General features: G+C 45.6%; 4 protein-coding genes across 6 annotated transcripts; 1 reads left to right on the top strand and 3 right to left on the bottom strand.

Moving 5' to 3' along the window:
- The first annotated feature begins 1,121 nt into the window (after window positions 1-1,121).
- Window positions 1,122-5,497, top strand: LOC103626490 (uncharacterized). Its single transcript, XM_008646907.3, has 3 exons — window positions 1,122-1,457; window positions 1,897-1,967; window positions 2,161-5,497. Exon 3 carries the CDS (start codon window positions 2,282-2,284, stop codon window positions 5,036-5,038), a length of 2,757 nt encoding a protein of 918 aa, XP_008645129.1. The 5' UTR covers window positions 1,122-1,457; window positions 1,897-1,967; window positions 2,161-2,281; the 3' UTR covers window positions 5,039-5,497.
- Window positions 5,498-5,588: 91 nt separating this feature from the next.
- On the bottom strand, window positions 5,589-7,129 carry LOC103626489 (uncharacterized). 2 transcript variants are annotated; one of them, XM_008646906.4, is made up of 4 exons: window positions 6,885-7,129; window positions 6,663-6,768; window positions 6,303-6,468; window positions 5,589-6,087 (listed from the first exon to the last, which is right to left on the bottom strand). In XM_008646906.4, exons 1-4 carry the CDS (start codon window positions 7,023-7,025, stop codon window positions 6,084-6,086), a joined length of 417 nt encoding a protein of 138 aa, XP_008645128.1. In that variant the 5' UTR covers window positions 7,026-7,129; the 3' UTR covers window positions 5,589-6,083. The 2 variants fall into 2 exon arrangements, with proteins under 2 accessions (XP_008645128.1, XP_008645127.1); XM_008646905.4 differs by having other exon boundaries at window positions 5,597-6,040.
- A 5,216-nt stretch (window positions 7,130-12,345) lies between these two features.
- LOC103626488 (gibberellin-regulated protein 12-like) lies at window positions 12,346-13,220 on the bottom strand. 2 transcript variants are annotated; one of them, NM_001331113.1, is made up of 3 exons: window positions 12,879-13,083; window positions 12,694-12,781; window positions 12,346-12,621 (listed from the first exon to the last, which is right to left on the bottom strand). In NM_001331113.1, exons 1-3 carry the CDS (start codon window positions 12,987-12,989, stop codon window positions 12,434-12,436), a joined length of 387 nt encoding a protein of 128 aa, NP_001318042.1. In that variant the 5' UTR covers window positions 12,990-13,083; the 3' UTR covers window positions 12,346-12,433. The 2 variants fall into 2 exon arrangements, with proteins under 2 accessions (NP_001318042.1, XP_008645126.1); XM_008646904.2 differs by having other exon boundaries at window positions 12,359-12,621; window positions 12,694-12,778; window positions 12,879-13,220.
- A 221-nt stretch (window positions 13,221-13,441) lies between these two features.
- On the bottom strand, window positions 13,442-17,226 carry LOC542549 (nana plant2). The gene is given in 3 exon segments (NM_001112090.1): window positions 13,442-14,079; window positions 14,171-15,427; window positions 17,116-17,226. Coding segments are annotated over 2 exon segments (1,689 nt in total). The 5' UTR covers window positions 15,413-15,427; window positions 17,116-17,226; the 3' UTR covers window positions 13,442-13,632.
- Between the last annotated feature and the right edge of the window lie 2,000 nt (window positions 17,227-19,226).

The following is a 19,226-nucleotide window of genomic DNA, read 5'->3' as shown; positions in this document are numbered from 1 at the left end:
TGGGTGATATGTTTTTGTATTTCTATGAGAAAAAATACGGCACCCACGATTCCCAGTAGTAAGTCGTCGGCATATCGCGCGTAACAAATCCTTATTGTTCAGAATAATTGTTTATGTTGTATGCAGTTCTTCTATAGCAAGTGGAATAAGGTTCAAAATCAGAACTTGAGATACATGTATTTTTCCCTTATCTATATGGTTATATTGTTTTCATTGTTGAATCTGGTGTACTATTTTCCATGATCTGATTAGGAATATAACTTACTTTACCTATATTGATTGGTGTAATATCTTCCATTTATGACAGATGCGGTTGTAATTGTCGCAATGTTCATATTAATTGGCTTATTCTAGATGCAACACTATAGGACAAAATTAGATGGCTCTTTGCACCTTTGGTGCTACTTCGGTTTATTCTAATTGGGAGCATTGAGTTAGTGAACATACACAAATACAATAGTTATGTTCTAAAAGCCTATAATCCAGTCTATACCTTCTGGTATTTCAGACGAAGCAATTCTGAGATTTGGACATCTCCTAGAGGGGTGATGCTTAGCATCACATGTCATTGGCAAATTAACTGCTACTTTTGTATCAATTATATGATGAAATAGAGTTATCTATATGCCTTTTCTATCAACATTTTTAAGTATTTTCACTCCATAGCAACACACGGGCATTTATCTAGTATCATCAGGCTATACGCAACCGTTACCTTTAAATTTCCCCCCTATATCACTTTTTCTCCCTATTCCCCCCCCCCTATTTTTTCATCTCCCGCAACGATTCCCCCTAAATACTCCCCCTATATCTCACTACCACTATAAAATATCATTTTCTATATCAACTATCAATTTTTTATCTACTAACAATTACTCGTGGATCCACAACACAGTGTTCGGGGATGAACAGTGACACGCTATATCTGGGGGAGAGAGAAGGGGGCCGGCGCGTAGGGGGCGCCGTAGGAGGCACCGCTGCGGCCGTAGAGCGCCTCCTACAGGCCGCATGCAAGAGGAGGGGGCTGCCAAGGAGGCAGCGTTGCGCATAGCCTCGTAAGCACTGTTATTGTACCAGTTACAATAGCTATACTTTGGTCTCGTTCCGTCAACCAGTAATGTAGAGCTTAGTTACTTGGGCCTTGGCCCATGGTTTTTGTTGGACGGGGGGAGGAACGGGCCGACGGGTGACCTCGTCAGCAGGCACACCTCCACTCAGCTTGTCCTGTGCCGTGCCGTCTTCCCTTCTTCCCCCAACTCGCTCGCTTTCTCGTCCCCGCGCGGAAGCGGAGCACCCAACCCAACACGCCTCCCTCCCCTCCCCTCCAGATCCAGCCTCCCTTTCGGCCTCCTCTTCCTCTGCTGAGTTCCTCTTCCTCCGTGGAATCCGCACCCGCCGCCCGCCCCCAATTCGGCCGGGATCCTTCGATTCGCTTCTTCCTCCCTCGTCTATAGTTGGTAAGAAACCCTAACCTAACTTAACCTAGCTTTATCATGCCCTCCTCGCCTCGCCGCCCCCGGTTCTATCTCAATCCCCATGCCTCACGCACGTTCTTGATTCATTCAATTTTCCATTCCCTAGATGTACCGCCATGTATATTTTTTCTTTTAAAAAAACATCCAAACGAAACGCCCCTCTCTCTTTTTTCGGTGCCGCACAAATCACATGTTTGCATCTACCCTTCTTTCTTCCCTCCGTGCATTTCGTTCAATTCCATTTCGCCGTCTCAATCTCATTTCATTTATACGCAAAACTTATATAGGGTCACCGGTCACAGATGCAATACTGTATGTATTTGCTCCCAAAATTAGCAAGCGACCAAAGCCTGAGTCTTATTTGCCCTAAAAAACACTGCACGACATTGCTCAGTGTGTGCTGCTACTTTCTGTTGCGCAGGGAAATCTCAACGCTGGGGAGTCGGTCATCACTGTTGAAGGCCATGATATCACTCTGCCAGGGCACCACAGGTATTAGAACCTCTTACCATCCTGTCCTGCTCCAGTTTTTTTTTGTTGTTACCTGCTCTGTAGAATACGCTTAAGTATTTGCCCACCATTGCTATCCAATATCCATGTCATTACAGACATATTATTCTTCTCTCACAGCTCGCTCTGCTGCTACTATTACCTACTACTCACTCAGTTTCTTTGCTCCTTCCAGGAAGTTTTGGCAAACTGAATCCATGAGTTTTGGTCAGCTTGGGACCCAAGGAAGGACAATAAGGTTTGGTCCGAGAGTGAAGTAGCAGAGTGGTGCCAAAAAAATTTTTGCCCAACACACCATGCTTGAGGATTTCTTCACTCTTACTGAGATGAAGGAAGGGATATCAACGGTTGCAAGGATCACAGAGCTCATATCTGAGATGCGCAAGCTGGAAAACTCCGTGGACATCAACACATTTGACGTGATAAGGCAGTGCTCCACGGCTGCCAACACACTAGCATCCACCAAAAACGAAGAGTGTCTTCAGCATTTTGTTCAGCTAAATGGTGTTTCCATTCTCAACCATTGGCTTCAGGATGCTCAAAATTGTGGTGGGGACGTCAGCAATCCAGCTGCTGAGGATCTCATAGTTGCGATATTGACTGCATTGGACTGTCTTCCGATCAGCAATGAGCAATCAGTCTCCTGTGGGGTTATGCCTACTGTTGGTCACCTGCTGGCTCACAGAATTGCCGTGATCAACCAAAAGGCAAGAGCACTCTGTCACAAGTGGGGCGGTGTACCAAAACATGGTACAAATGGAGAGCATTTTCATACAGAGGAGTCAAGCCACACTGACCAGCTTAAGTCTCCAGATGCCGGCCACAAGACAGAAACTAAGAGAAAGTGTGTAGTGGACGAAGGAGAGCCTGATGAAGAATCAAAACCTGAGGTGACAACTCACTCAGATGCACCTTTGTCCGACCCTTCTCTGACTAATGATAATGCAGATGCAACAGAGCAACCAGCAGGGCTAACTTCACCAAATCCATCAAACGGAAATGCAACATTAGGGGATGTGAACAACTTGGTCAGGTCTCCTACATCTGCAGGTCATGTGGGTTTAGAAGATGGGCAGTCCACCCCCAATGAAATTTCTTCCAATGATGCTGAACTGCCCATTAATGGCATACTCCGGTCAAACTCTACTAATGCAAAAAGTGGTACTGGACAAGATGCTCCAGTGGAATCAACTCCAGTGGCCATGTCTGTAGACCATAATAAACCTGGAAAGTTGTTTCCTGGTAGTAAAATGGGTCTGGAGGATAGTATTATTTCAGTTAGCTCAAGTATCAAGGAGTCTCAGCCATTTGCAGCTGGTAGATCACATTTGGAGAAGGATACAACTGAAACTTTGAACCATCTTGCAGTTGTAACCCGTGATTTGCAAGATTTGTCCGAGGAAAGTACAAGCAAAGAAGATGAACCTACATCATCATCTAGTACAGATGATATGGACATGAGCGGTGATTATATATTGCAAAGATGCATGTCGAGCTTTGGGGGCTCCTCCAAGGCAGCAGACACAAAATCCACTGCATTGGAAGGGGAGAAATCAACACGAATGGCAGACTTTGATGATACAGATGCACTAGAAGTTGCACGTCTGGTAGCTATTGAGGTGGAGCGGGAAGTCATTGACTACAGAGAACCCTTTTGTAGTTCTCCTGATACTAATTCCAGGAATGCTGACAGTCCTGACCTGGAAGGACCACGGCAGCCTGTAGCCATTGCCAGTGAACTGAATGATAATAAATCTTCCAGTACAGAGGCTAAGTCAGGAAGCTCCTCATCTCATAAGGAGGATGGATCAGGCATCACAGATGGCAGCGGTCCGTTGAGTAGAAAACATACACACAGTGTCGATCTGGGGAACTTAGACCTTAATGAAAATCAGTGTGCCGAGGAAACTGACTTTAATCCGAAGTCGATCCTTAGTAATTCTGTCAATTTGTCAATGCCTATAGCTGTGGCTGCATCAAGAGGCTCATCTGTGTTTCCAGCTCGGCTCCACTTTGAAGGTGGACTTGGGTGGAAAGGCTCTGCTGCAACCAGCGCCTTTCGACCAGCTCCACCTCGGAGGACTCCTGATGCAGAGAAGTCACTTTCAGCTTCTTCACATAAAACAAGCAACATATTATTTGATTTAAATGTAGCTGACAACGGCAGTGCTACTTCTGGTGAACCACTTTCGACAGCAATCCTGCCAGCTTCTTCTGAACTACCTTCCGAGGTTGCTTCCAAAGCAGTTGATGTGAGCGGAGGACTGAAACTTGACCTTAATTTCTCATGTGGTGATGAGGAAGATGCTATCACTGCAAGCAATGTGCCGTCATTGTGGAATCACCAACAATTTAATGGCAACTGGAGTCAGCCTTCTTTCTCATCTTCAAAGCAACCTGCAGCCAGAAACTTTGACTTGAATGACAACATGTCGATCGCTGATGTTTCTGTGCGAGGAATGGACGGGTCTTCTGTCAAGACTCCTTCAAGGCCAAGGGATATGTCGGACCATTCTGCCGTCACAATTATGGGTAAGAGGATAGTTGTAGGACAGAGAGATGATGGACAGCAATACCAGCATAACTTTCTGGGACCAAGTGCTGAATCAAGAGTTTTTGCAAGACCCACTCAATCTTTTGCACATACTCCTGATTATAGTGTTCTCAGTTATCCATCTCAACCTGCCATGCCTTTTACCCCAGCGTTCTTTGCCCCAGGGGGCAGTCCATACTTGGTGGATGCAAAAGGTGCACCAGTCATACCACCGCTGTCAGGTCTAAGCCTCGGCATTTCTCATCCATCTTTCAACACCAGAGCAACACAGCCCTCATCTAATGAACTGAGTTACTTCCATCCTAGCGTGGATTTCAGTTATGGAGTGTCATCTGAAGGCGCACGTAGGGAAGCAGGGAGCTACTGGCCCATGTCCTACCAGGGTCAGACAATGTTTGTGGATGAACGCATGAGGAATGTATCACAGGATGGTACTTCTGGGTTGGTGCTGAAGCGAAAAGAGCCAGAGTCAGGTTGGGATTTGTACCCACGTCGTTGAGCGTGAGCCTGAAGGTTTGTTGCAGTCGCAATCGATTTTGTCCCACTCTCTTAAAAAGGATATGTTCAATGCTCCGTTTATGGCGGCACCTTGGACATTGTATTTTAGGGTATTTCTTTGGCACGGGCCCAGTTCTACTAGGTCTGAAGACATACACGGAGAACTGAATAAGAGATCAGCTACAGGTAGATTTGACAGATGTTGACATGGCAAGGACATTGTTAGCTGCTGGAAACCACCTCGTGTAGATCTGGTTCTTTGTGAATGTATTAGCTTTGTTTTAGTTGACATAATATAGCCAAATTGCTCTCTAGGGAGCTAAATTATGTAAATCATCATCGTATAACTCATAGATGAAATGCATCCCTTTTTATCTATCTTTATTTTTCCAGTGTTGGTGCAAGTTGTACTGTGATCAACTATATTGTATATATGTCATTGTTTGAAGCTGCGCATCCAGGTTTTGTACTTTGTTCTTTTTTATTTGTCGTGGTTTAGTTTAACTAGCGAATCATGTTGCATGCAGATTGCAGGTTTAGAGAGTCGACTGTTAGCATGTCGGAACCAGATGCTTTATTTGGATACAAACTGTACCTGTCTGAAATTAACTATAAAAAAAGAAGAAAGTGTGTGGCTGTGATTGGCAACATGTGTAAAAAAAAGAGTGAACCATATATACTCCTCCGTACGCATGTTTTAGTGAGGCGTAGTATCGTAAAGTGTAAAAATTCCAATTTGAACCAACTGCACATCAGAACAGGATCAAGGTTGGCATGCCGTATCATCAATCGATGAAGCTAAACCTATTCATCAAACCGGTGTCATGCTACGGCGGGCTGACGCTACAGTACATGATGAGACGACTGGATGGCAAAGAAGAGGAGGCTGGCTTCTCCAGTGATGGATCAGCTGCAATATCAACCACCGGCCTCGTAAAGTCGTCCTCAGAGTTTTCAGGTCGTTTTTCGTCTCTTTGGACTTTGGGCACCGTCTCCATCCCACCTGCATTTGAATGCCAGACTTTGGATCTCAACACCAGCTGAACTCAACTGTTCAGGCGACGGTTTAGTTTAGTTTATTATCTAATCAAAGAATACGAGCATTATGCATGTACTGGTGATCTTGTGAATACAAGCAGCAGCATTTGGTCATCTGATTCTTTGACTCGTACTGATGAGAAGTTTTTTACTCCACTAGAAATTGAACAAAAAGCTGCCGAAATTGAACAACACAGAATACAAGCAGCAGCATTATGCATGCTTACCCATCCTGCGTCTGATTCTTCCTTTTCTTGTGGATACCATTCGGCGCTGGCATCTGATGATCTTGGCTGGCCTCAGGATCATCTAGCAACGCACTCCTGTCCAACACGTTTGCATCAGCTGAGCTTTGCCTGAGCCGCTCTTTCAACTCTTCCAGCAACACAACCCCTGCACAGCATGCATAAGTATTTGGTCAGCAACGCAAAATTCACAGCTGTATGTTTTTAAAAGGCTCTCTCTTGCATTTGCAGCATCGCAAAACAATCTCAATCTCTCTTGGCGCCTTGCTGCAATAGCAGGAGAGAACGGCAAATGAATTTATAAGGGAACATCTATACAACAATAAACACAGTAAGATCTACCGAGAGCCCGCAGCGCGCGGAGATGGAAGACGGTGTCGGCGAGGCCAGGATGGCCGGCATCGGAAGCCCGCGTGACGGCCACTTCCCTCAGGCTCACCAGCACATCCTGAACAAACAAGTATAACCATCTGGTTACTCGCGATCTACTGTAGCAGGTTGATCGGGACCGGAGCTGCTGCCATCAGAGATTCAGAAGAGCGATGGCGCGTGGGGTTTCCTTACGAGCTCCGGCTCGGAGAGGGTTTCGAGCCACCGCGCGTCTGCTGCACCTTGCCGCAGCTTGCTCTCCGACTCTGCCTCTGGACTGTCGGCGGCAGGATCAGCAGGAATTGACACGCCGGCGGCGGCTCGCGGTGGCGCCATCAAAACAAGGGAAGGGAAGGAAAGGGTCAGAGAAAACGAGAGGGGAGGCGGCTGGGGCCCGCCCTACAAAACACCGGGCGGGTTTAGGAAAAAGTCGATTTAACTCCCCTAATTGACTCACTACACAGCTTTTCTTAAAGATTTCCCAAATTAATAATTTCTCCAACAACACTCTAAATAAACTTTTTAAATTTAGCTACTTCTACTTTAACGTTATTTTCTCTCTGCACTTGACAATCATTTACCAACTCCTTAAACGAAAAAATGGTTGCATTTGTGGTTAACGAAGATGATGGTTAACATTTGTGAATTATTTTTAACGTGGATAGATTTAAAACAAAACTACAACCTATATTTAGAAAGTTATTTGGAGAACTTATAATTTTTACTCCAAAGTTATTTAGCAACTCTGTAAATCTGTAATCTACAGAGCTAAAATTTACATGACTATTAGAGTTACTATTACATATAAAACAAATTATTCTTTTCCTTAAACTATTGAAAACACCTTGATAGCCTCCTAGGTTGATTCTAGTAGTTTAGCTGACATGGTATATTTTAAAGTGTTCGTAATCAATGAAATATTAAGGAATAATTATATATACCTCAATTATAAAACTTGTTATTGAATATCTAATAATGTTCGAATGATCCTCAAGCAACTAGAATATCTAACTATATATACCTCAATTATAAAACTTGTTATTCTATATAGTACACTCATCCACACAATCAAACCTGCCTCAAAGCTTGCTGCCCTTGTTTGACAATTTTGGAGATTAAATCTTGATTCATTAAAAAGTTTCTTGCACTTGGTTGCAGTTGTACTGTTTTTTTTATAATAAAGGTCCAATCGATCTAGTGTCACAAAATCCTTTCCGGATCTCTTGTTTGTTGCCTTATTATACTTGTCAATTAGTCTACCATCATTTTTCATTATGAAGCATTTTCACTGTACAATGTCACCACCCAGCGTACCCAAACATCTTGAATTTCATCTGTTTAATGGAGATTTTTGCTATTATAGTATTTGTTTTAACAAGCTTCTCTATTATGATATTCTCAACTCTATCTTCTCTCTAACGCCTTGTTTGAATCGTTGGAATTGAATTTCATTCTAATAATTGTAATAGGCATATATCAATTAAACTAATTCGATTTTATGCAAAATATATGTGTATACTATTATTAGCAGATGTTGGAGATATTTATGTGCTACATTTTTACTATAGAGGAGTGAGACCAAGAGTGTCATGTAAGTTACAGAGTAGAAACAAATTCTACTAATGCATAAAATCATTTCCCATCCTCCATCCCATGAATTTGAGGTAGCTTTATATCTGAACTTTGGAAAGTGGTGGAATGTCAAATTCCAAACTAAATAAGTTATTTTATTGAGTGAATTCCAATTCCTCTAAAATGAAGGGATCCAAACGTCCCGTAATAGTATTTAGAACGGATTCCATCCGTCTAAATAGTATTATGACGGTTTCTTAATTTTTTTAATTGTATTTCTTATTCTTTCTCTCCTAAGCTGACCAAATTACCCTGTCTAATTCTATACATGTGCAAGGAATTCCATCGCAGTCTTCACCTTTCTCCTCACTGCTGTTATAAGTTTGCCTTTTCGCTATACTCAGTAGTGTTCCAATGAACCTGATAATGTCTATTGTCCGTGTGACTCATGGTTCGGTTTAGGGAATTCCCTGTACACGTATGGAGATTAGACAGGGGTAATATGGTCAGTTGAGGAGAGAGAATAAGAAGTACAATTAAAATAAATAAGAAAAAGGCCAGAATACTATTTAGACGTATGGGATCAATTCTAAATACTATTAGGGAGAAGATGGAGTTAAGAATACCATAATAGAGAAGCCTGTTAAAACAAATACTATAATAGCAAAAAACTCTGTTTAATGTGCTTTTGTGTGGAAGCGACACCTGGTCAACAGTATTACAAAGTGTGTTGAGTTATTATCTGCAGAAGAGAGCCAAGAATACCATGTTGCTTAGGCCAGCCTAATGAAAGGAACATGCATGATTAGGTTGATTCCTGTAAGTCAGTTTCCAATGGAAACACACACGGAGGAAGCAACTTGAGACACTATCAGCAAAGGGAAAACGTTTGTAACCCATCACAGTGATTCCTCCCTGCCATGTAGTTGCAAAGAAGTCCTCTGGGCCTGTTGCTACTGCTCTGAATATGAGATCTGATTCTGGTATTTTGCACAATGATGACAGAAAAGAGTTATAGAAAGAGAAGAAAACAGTGCAAGTGAACGATGCTGAATTTGGTATCAGAAACCACTTTTGAAGAGAGTACTTATGGTGCTTTTCCTGTGGAGGCCGACCAATCTATGTGGATTGAGTGGAATTGAGTCAATTTAAATCCATAGCAAGTCAAAATTTGGCTCGACACCGCGCCCAATACACTCCAATCCACATGGATCAGAAATAATCGAACAAGACCTTACTGGTTGGTAAGGTCGTGTTTGGAAGCAACTCACTTTTTTTTTCTCGAACACGCATGAGAGCTACATATCATTTAATTAGAAGAAGAAAAGAAGAAAACAATATATACAAAGACCTAACACACCACCCACACACGCACACACAACAACAAGAGGTAAAAACTGCCTTCTAGCCAGGTTGAACACAAAAGCTAGATCTGAAAGACGAGTCAAGCCTTTGGCTCCCGCAAAACACCACATATTGAACTCATCACCGACTGAGGTAAGCAATCTAGCTATAGAAGGTTGAGCATCATTGAAAACACAATCATTGCGGTGTCTCCAGATACTCCAAACCCCGAGGACCACTAAGGAGTTAAAGCCATCTCTGAGGTCCTTAGGCACAACCTCAGCTGATCTACTCCACCAAGCTTCAAAACTGATATCTTCCATCCCTGGGGAAAGGGCGGCCAGGCCGACACGTTGGAGAAGAAGAAACCAAAATTGCCTCGCGAGGACACAGGAAACAAGCAAGTGATGAATAGACTCCCCTTCCTGGTCACATAGGGGGCAAGTACTAGGATGGGGAAGACCCTTCTTAGCGAGCCGATCAGTCGTCCAACATTTATTATGTAAGACCAACCAGAGGAAAAACTGACACTTAGGCGGCGCCCAGGTGCTCCACACTCTTTCAAAGCCCGGCAGGGAGGTAGAGCCGCAGAACATTATCTCATAAGCAGATATGGCCGAATAGATACCATTGGAATAGAACCTCCAATAATGCTTATCTGGAACTCCCGGTTGAAGATCAACATCAGCCACAACATCTGTCGGATTAATGAAGTCAGCAATGACCTCCCACGTTACCACTCCCCTCAAATCCCCAATCCATGAAGAGCTACGTAGAGCATCAGCCACTGTCCTTCTCTTCACCAGCCTTTTAGGAACCAAACTAAAAACATGAGGGGCCAAGTCTACAATCCTCTAATCCAAGAGCCATCTGTCATGCCAAAAAAGAGTGGACGGTCTATCACCCACTATGGAGGCCATTGCCAAAGAGCACAAGCTATCCAAGAACCGGTTTGATTGGAAAGGCAAATCAGTCCAAGGTTTAGAAGAATCAGTTTTTTGGAGCCAAATCCATCTAACACGTAGGGCCCTATTTAAATATTGAATGTCAGAGCAACTCAGTTTTTAATAAACTAGTTTTTATTTTTTTTAGCTAGGAGAGGCTAGCTTCTTAGTTTTTAATAAACTGTGAATCTAATTTCTATAAATTGAGGCATAATGTTTAGAACCACCTCAGTTTCTATAAACCAGTTTCTTAAAAAAATGGGTGATTTCAAACAGGCCCTAAGTTGCCAGAGACAACATCCTCTGCTAGCTTGTTGGTTAAAATGATAATCAGTACAACAAGGACTATGTGGAATGTGGTATTATATTGAATTTAGCTACATTGGGGACCGGTGAGATGGATAGTTCTGGATGTGCTGGTTCTTATAATGACGCAGGAGGGAGATTAAGCTCCAGTTGTGCTCCTTATTTGAATGATGAATCAAATACGCCTGATTCTTCGGAATTTGATGGATCCACTTTCACTGAGCATGGCTTGGGAGAAGAAAGCAATAGCTACCAGAAGTTAACATGTGACTGTGTTTATAACTCCAGTTATGCAACCACAGATCTTGTCTTTACTATGAGGATCAACGACAACAGTGGGAACTATAGCGTCGATGTTGAAGCTGGGTTAACCATCAAAGACAAAAAAATAGACATGACCATTCAAAACCAGGGACTTTCACAGTGGGTTCTAATAGGCACAAGAACAATGGAAAAAGATAGTTCAGCAGTGTGACAGAAAGTAGAAAGAAATGACAAGATGATATCTAAAGCAGGACATTCGAGCAATTCACCCAATCATGAGAATGGTGTACAGGAAGATCTAACAAGAATTCGGGCAAAACATAAAGTGTGCAAACAGGAGTCCTCAAATGGGGCAGTTGAACTGGAACCTACCAAAGAAGAAGATGCGTTGAATTCATGGCATACATTTTCTGTACCTGTCTACAAGAGGCACAAGCACCTTTTCTACGCCAGCAAAGAAGCTCTTCTTCGAAACAAGGTTCTCAAAGAATCTGGAGGCCAGCCTGCATGATCTCCATCCAGCCTCTTGGTGCTCCTTTTTTGGGGGTGATATTATCATTTAACATGTACCTGTATCTGAATCTGCAAGACCTTGTGGGGTGACTTGTGTTGAAAACGGATCTCTCTCTCTCTCTCTCTCTCTCTCTCTCTCTCGTATTTCAGGTATTGTGTTGCATGGAAAATTTCAGGCCGCATTCTTGACATGTCATGTCATTTCCCTTGGGCACTGGATTCATGAGAGCAGCTCAGCACACGGAGCTGCTGTTTTGCCAGTCATAGGCCTGCAATCTTACAATGCCAAGGTAAAGTACCTGACATACCACATGATACATAGATCATAGATGCCAGCTCAATTAGTGTCGAAGAAAATCAAAAGGTGTCTGGGGTTAGTGGATGGTGCAGGTGTTTTTTGGCACCAGGTGAAAGTTTTGGACTGTTGTTCTGTGTCCTGGGCGGGCATGTGTGGATTGCTGGGTCAATGCTGCGGTGAGTGTGGTTTTTAAGTGGCAGTAGGCTGCTCAATGTTTTATTGTTCATTGTTAAACACGTAGTAGTTGGTTCTCTAGATCAATCAATGCAACGCGTTCTGGAAACTCTTGTACCTTAACTCTCCTCTCGTAATGCAGGCAGAGTGGTGGTTTGAGATGTGCAAATCCGATTCTGAGTTCAGGAGAGCCGCAGTGCAGTGTAGCATCTCACGTTCTGAAGGAGAATGGGCAGAATGAGTAGAAACAGGCATCCAGAACCAGAAGTTTTTTTATTTATTTATTGAAGTGATGATAGTACATTGTACATAACATGAGTGGCGAAGGCCTAGGGGCACTTAAGCTTGCCGGTGTGTGGATTGAGCATGGTGTCGTAGCAGGGGCAGAGGTGGCGGGTGTCCTGGCCGGTCCCCGGCGGCACGCAGCTGCACTTGTTGCAGCAGACGTTGCACATCTTGTTGCACATCTGGTTCTTCCAGTTGTTGCCGCAGCGCACGGAGCAGGTGGACGGGCAGTCTGTATTGCGTGAGAAACAGGCGTCAATGAAATGAGATCTTGTATCTTGTTGTCTACAGTTTTCAGTAGTACCTAGTTTCGGCGGCGGCTGAGGAAGAAGGGATCTGGTGGCCCTGTTAATCCTCATCTGTGCTTGCTGCTGCTGCTGCACCTGCACCTGCTGGACACACACTGAACATGTTAATGACCTGATGATTCTTCAATCTGATTCAGTTTGGATGATGCCGAGGAGAAGAGGAGAGTAGGCGTAGTACCACCTGCTGTGGATGTGGATCGGCAGCAACAGCGGCTGCTGTCACAGCAACGAGAAACATGAGAGAAAGGAGGAGGAGGAGCTGCTGCTGCTTCTTCATCGTCGTCATCGTCATCTCAAGGAAAAGGAGTGGCAAGGGAGGGTGCCTTCTTGAGTGAAGTGGTGATCTCCTTTCCTGATTCCAGAAGCAGGCAGTGATGCAAATATACAAGGAGTGGGCACAGCAGCAGTAAACAATATAACTGTGGGGCGGTGCAGTGCAGTGCAGCTGGTGCCCGTGCCGTCCCACATGACAGCATGGCAGAGTTGCTGCACTGCACATGCACATGCATCTTTCTTTGCTTTTGCTCTTGTGGGGGGACTGGGGAGTAGATGGCTGGTGTCTTTCTTTTTCTCACTGTGCCTGCCAGCCCAGCTCAGCCACATGGTGCCATGGTGGTGCTGCCTCCCACCGTTCCAAGCTGCTGCTGCTGCTAGTCATCAGCTCCGGGCTCCTTGCAAGACGCAGCAGCAGCGCCTGGAGAACTTTAAAAAAAAAACATAACAAAGAGCAGAGCCATAGCAAGTCCCGAATCAATCTGAGAGATTCCATTAGAGAATATAAAAAAAACACAACGCTGGACATCAACGACAATGACTGACTGACTGACCGACCGACCACGAGCTTTAAGAGTTCTAATTAAAATGACTTGAGACAGACACACACTACATCCATCAAGTTCTAATTAAAATGGGCTAAGCAAAACGACCACGAGCTTTTAGGCCTCCTCGTCCGCGTAGGCCGGCTCCAGTATGGCCGCCTCCGCCTCCTGCACCTCCTTCTCCGTCTTGCGCCCCTTCTTGGACTTGTAGTACACGCTCATGAACGTGCCCACCGCCCCGTACTTTTGGCGGCAGTGCTCGTAGTGCGACGCGTCGAACATGCGCCAGAAGTCCTTCTCGTTCAGCTCCGACACCGCGTACTGCGGCTGGTAGCTGTGGTTCTCGATCAGCCACTGCTCCAGCCTGTGCACAGCCTCCGCGCCGTTGAACTCCTCCCCCCTCAGCACCGCCCCGGGGGCGTAGTACACGCCCACGTCCGTGAACATCTGTGCGTAGCTCGTGTCGCCCTGCCTGTGCTGGTGCTCGAACCCAGGCTCCGGGTACACCATCGTCTTCACCGGCAGCTTGTACAGCCGGTGAGGGCACAGCCACAGAGGATACACCTACCAAAAGAATTTCAATTATTATTAGTATATCCAGTCAACTACTCATAAAGCAAGCAGCACCAGCACCAGCACCAGCCAGCCATTGTACCTCCATCTCGCGGTGCACGAACTCCAGCGCATCCCCAACCTTGTACAGCGGCACCAGCATGTCCTGGATCACATGGTTGTCGTGGTAGTAGTTCCTGATAGCCTCGCCCTGGGTCGCCTTCAGCAGGGACACCTTCGGTGGCATCAGCCAGCCCAGCAGGAACCTGAACCAGAACTGGTCGCCGAAGGGCAGGATCAGCTTCCCCTCCCAGTACAGGCACCGGGTGTGCCGGTGGTAGTACTCCCTCGTCGGGATGTACTCCACAAACTCGCCCCTCTTCAGCGCCGTCTGAGCGTGCTGGTAGAACCAGGGCTTAAACCACCACCCCACGCAGTTGATCTTGTTGCCCTTCTTCTTCGCCTCTTCTTTGGAAGCGTACACGCCCGTCATCATGACACCCTCGCTCTCTGTGTACACCATCCCTTCAACAAAGTCAGGGACCTTTGCCGGGTCACCGTCCCTCGGCGCGAAAGAATCCGCGTAGGCCTGCGCGATCTCCTTTAGACCCCCCTTGACTGGAGTGTAGGTGAGCTTCATGTACTCCTTGATGGGGATCAGCTTGATCTCCGCAGAGACAAGGAACCCCAGTGTTCCCTGGGACCAGGGAATGCCATAGAAAAGGTCAGAGTACTCGTTGTCCTTGGTGGCTCTGACGACCCGGCCATCTGCGAGAACAACCTCCATCGCGACAACCGTGTCGGAGAAAAGGCCATAGAGGTGAGAGCTCCCCTCGATGCCGTAACCGTTGATCAGCCCACCAACAGTGAGGTCGTCGAGCTCGGCGACGACCGCAAGGGCAAGGTTCATTGGGCAGGTAGCTCTGGTTATCTGACCCATGTTGACAAGGGGCTCGACCTTGGCAACCATCCTCTCTTTGTCGATCTCAAGGATGTTCCTGAAGGAAGAAAGGTCGACCTCGAAATGCCTCGCACGCTTGTAGTCCACGTTGCGCATGCCAACAGCGATCCAGGGCTTCCTGGCCGTGCAAACAAGACCGTCCTTCTTCGGGTTCCTCTGCTTGAGCCGCTTCACGACCTTCTGCACGTTCTCGTCGTGCTGCTTCTGGCGCTTCTTCTCCGACTTCATGGCGGACCACATGTCGCCCAGGAAGATGTTGAAGTAGATCAGAGTTGAAATAGGAAGGACCACGAAGATCACGAGGATCCATCGGAACTTCACCAAGTAGTCCACCAAAACCTTCTTCCTCTTACGGCGCACCAAAGGTTCGTGCACGTCCGCCATGGGTGGTGGTTGCTACTGAAAAAACACAATTGAAAAAGCATGACACAGCAGAGTTAGATAAACAGTGAAGTTAACAAAAAAATACACATTTATCATATCATGGAAGAACTTGTACAAGTACACTAGATGGAAGAAACAGCTGAAGGAAGCACATTGTTATCTGCAACTGCAAGGAGCTATCTCACCAACAGCTGAGTTAGCTGTAACCATAAAGCTACACCATCACACTGCTATTCCACAATCTACTGATGTTTCAGGAAACATGTAGAGAGACAGTGCAGCAACACTGAATAAACTAACCATATAAGGTCCAGATCAAAGAATCTATCAGGCCAGGGGGGTGGCAGGGCATTCGGAGCGCCAGTAGTTGTATGCCAAGTAAGTATCTCTTGCATAACTGAAAGCAATTCCTAAGACCACAGCCTTGAGAATATGCACACCCAACACAGTTTATTTAGTAACTCCTCTATAATCCAAAGGAAGCAGTACAACTAGTACGTTTGGTAGCTTGATAAAGTTGTGCAGGCAGCAACCAGAAGCCAAAAAGAAGCTTCATAAAACTTTGCTAAGAGAGGAGGAACCTGAACCTCGACGGCATGCATACTCGGGCTGGAAAAAAAACAGATCCCAGAAAATAATCCTAAAGCAGTAGAACCCCACAGGGACCACCGCAGCAACCTCCTACAGTTTGTTTCTGGTGCTGGTGCCCCCGCAATGCAATCATTGCCCGCTTAACCAGATCTGAAGAAGAGCATCCGTGTATGGGCGAAAGATAGCAACCAGATCCTTTTGGTCTGGGCGTAGGAACCCCATGCGTGCAGGCACCAATCCTGACCTCCCTCAGCATGGTGAGCACATGCACAGATCTGTGGCATGCATCCGGTGGGGGTGACGTGCGTGCCAATTAGATCCAGCAACCAATCGATGATGGCCCGCAAGTAAATTCAAAATCCAAATGAAACTGGGCTATTATCCTACCAGTTGACACTTTGATTGGATAGGGATCGCTACGCAGGCAACGAGAAACAGTGGCATTCATGTATTAGGTCCCAAACGGTGGTGATCATGCATTATGCTTACACATATATGGACATTAAACAGATCTACTTTTATGTTTAGTTTGTGGGGTGCAAGGATTACTACAGCTGCACAAAGGGAAAGTAAAGCTTGGGCCTTTTGCACAGAATCTGATGATGGGGTACAAGCAGTACCCCTTTCTGATACTTTTTTAGCGGCAAATGGCTCCTCCTTTCGCGTTTCTTTGTGCAACCCCCACCCAAACCCAAGAAGAAGTTGAAAGGCTGGCAGTCACTGGTAGGTAGTAGTAAAACCCCAACAAAAACAGTACAGCCATGTGGCAGCTGTAAAAATAAATAATAAATATATATAAAGAATGTGATTCCAAAAATGACTGGGCCTTTTTTCTGACAAAGGAGAGGATGGGTACGGCCGGCACCTCTAGGCTGGGACTAGCGCAATCCAATCCAACATGCTATTCCCAGCCTAGAGAAAACTCGTATACACGGGGGGGGGGGGGGGGGGGGGGGGGGGGGGGGGGGGGTTCTGCCGCCATGCACGAAAGATCCTAGCAGCAGATCTAGGCAGCGACGGGAGCAGACAGTCCTGAAGCACACGGACTGGGAATACCGGCGGTGGATTGGGAAAGCAACCAGCGAGGAGGAGCGTGCAGGAGGTGGTCTTACCGGCTCTGATCCGGCCGGCGGGCGGGCGCAAGGGCCTCCTTCTCCGCCTCCCTACCACCAGCAGCAGTAGGCGGAGCGGAGGTGGGCGAGAGATGCAGATGCTGCCTGCGGCTTCCCTCTTTCCAATCTCAGGACATCGGTGGGGGTTTTAAAAAGCGGCTGCACTCGGCGACACCCGTCCGGAAGCAAAGGTTTTGCCACTTTTCGTTTTAGTCCTTGCTACCATCCATATTTATTTACCGTCATATTTCTCGTGACCGGTGATGACATCTCATAGTTTTTTTCCTTTTTTTTAATTTGCTTTCGTTTTTGTTTGTTGCCATTTAACTCACTCGCACACTCTCTCTCTCAGTTGTATAAAAAAACTCTATATTGTGTCACAGCTGTTGACATCTTTTCGAACGTCAATCACTATAATAAAAACCGACGGCAGTGTTCTCTGTGCAGACGGGGACGGTCCACGACCTGGCGCATGGCTAGGGTTCTCTATCTAACGTGTCAGACTGTCCACGTCCTGGGACGAATGATCCGCGCGTGCGCAGGGGCGACGAAGGTCACCGGCGGCGCCTGGATCTTGCTCTCGGGAGAGACCCCATCGAGAGGAGAGATCCTAGATATTGTCTAGGCTCGGCAGGCCGACCTGGACTCCTCTGATCGACGTAGAGTCGAGGAGAAGCGGAACATTGAGGATTGGAAGACTAAATTAAAACTAGACTAGAACTACTCCTAAATGTATAACAAATAAATGCGAGATAAAATGATTGAAGGTTCGATTGTTGATGATTAATCGGTCATATTTCTCTGTATTTATAGAGGAGTGAGGTTGGACCCGTTACAAACAAATTCCCTGAGCTAATTCCGTAAATCTAAGTCAACAACTATAGAAAAAAAAACTCGTAACCATAATTGGCTTTGCGCGTGCGGATCATTTGGACCACTGGTGTGGACCATTCAACCGCTCATTTTAGTGCTCAACAACAACTTATTTTAAAAAATAAGTTTGAATCCACGTACATGTGACATGCTTGGCGGAGCGACCCATTTAGCTATTATCGGTGCACGAATAATGACATATTCCTCGATGTTGACAAGATGTGTTCAAAGGTTTTAGTATAAAAAATTACCATGGCCCATGGGACCTAGCGACCAGGACTACCACTTCCGAGGCACCGTGCCTATCCTGATTTTGGGGAAGGCTGGTTCCAATACACATCGCTCGCGCCTCTACGTGGACGTGGTAATGGATCGATTCAAATGTTTCTTCCTAATTTTTAGAACTCTAAATTATTTTTAATTCAAAAATCAATATGACCAATTTTAATTTAATTTGGTTCTTAAATTTTATAGTGTAAAATTTAAAATCTATTATCACTCATACCTCTACTGCTCCAGTCCACAGACTGCATCACGCTACAGCCTCAGCCTATAACCACATCAACTTTTCTATTTTAGAATTAATTAATTTACACAGATTTATTTCAACGATCATAAATCACACAAAAATAATATTTATATATGTATTAGAGATAAAAATTATAGATGTACTGGGGACAAAATTTATGGGTTTTTTGTATTTTTTGAGAATTTTTGAACCCCAAATGACTAAAAACGGCTAGTGCCACGTGATCCAATCAGATCGTGACACCTCTCTCTCGCCCGCGACACATCCATGCTAGCGCCTCACCCACCTCTCGCCCGGACATGCTCCAGCTCGCGCGGTAGCGAGGCGATACAGCCCGCTCTCGCTAGGCGCAAGCACCGTCGTCCGAGGAGGCTCTCTCGGTCGCCTCTCGCCCACGAACAGGCGAGAGCAGCTCCCTGTCGCCTCTACTGTAGCATTCGTTAGCACCAGCCTGAATGACTGAACTAACTCTAGGACAATTGATCATGAGGTACTATTAGGAAATTACAACTATGCCACCATGACCTGTTAAAAACGACCAAGCATCACAAGGACACTCTCGCACCTAGGAGAAGCAGTCTGCAAGAATGGTCTAAGACACTCACCCTCCGATGACTCATTGATGAGGACATCACTTCTATACATACAATGTATGGACCGATAACACGATCGCGGACATGACATCTAAATATCCAGGCACGTTCTACTC

This window comes from Zea mays, chromosome 5, assembly GCF_902167145.1.
Source record: "Zea mays cultivar B73 chromosome 5, Zm-B73-REFERENCE-NAM-5.0, whole genome shotgun sequence".
Taxonomy (NCBI): Eukaryota; Viridiplantae; Streptophyta; class Magnoliopsida; order Poales; family Poaceae; genus Zea; species Zea mays.
Note: the sequence above shows the minus strand (reverse complement) of the source record. Positions and strands in the feature narration are given on the sequence as shown.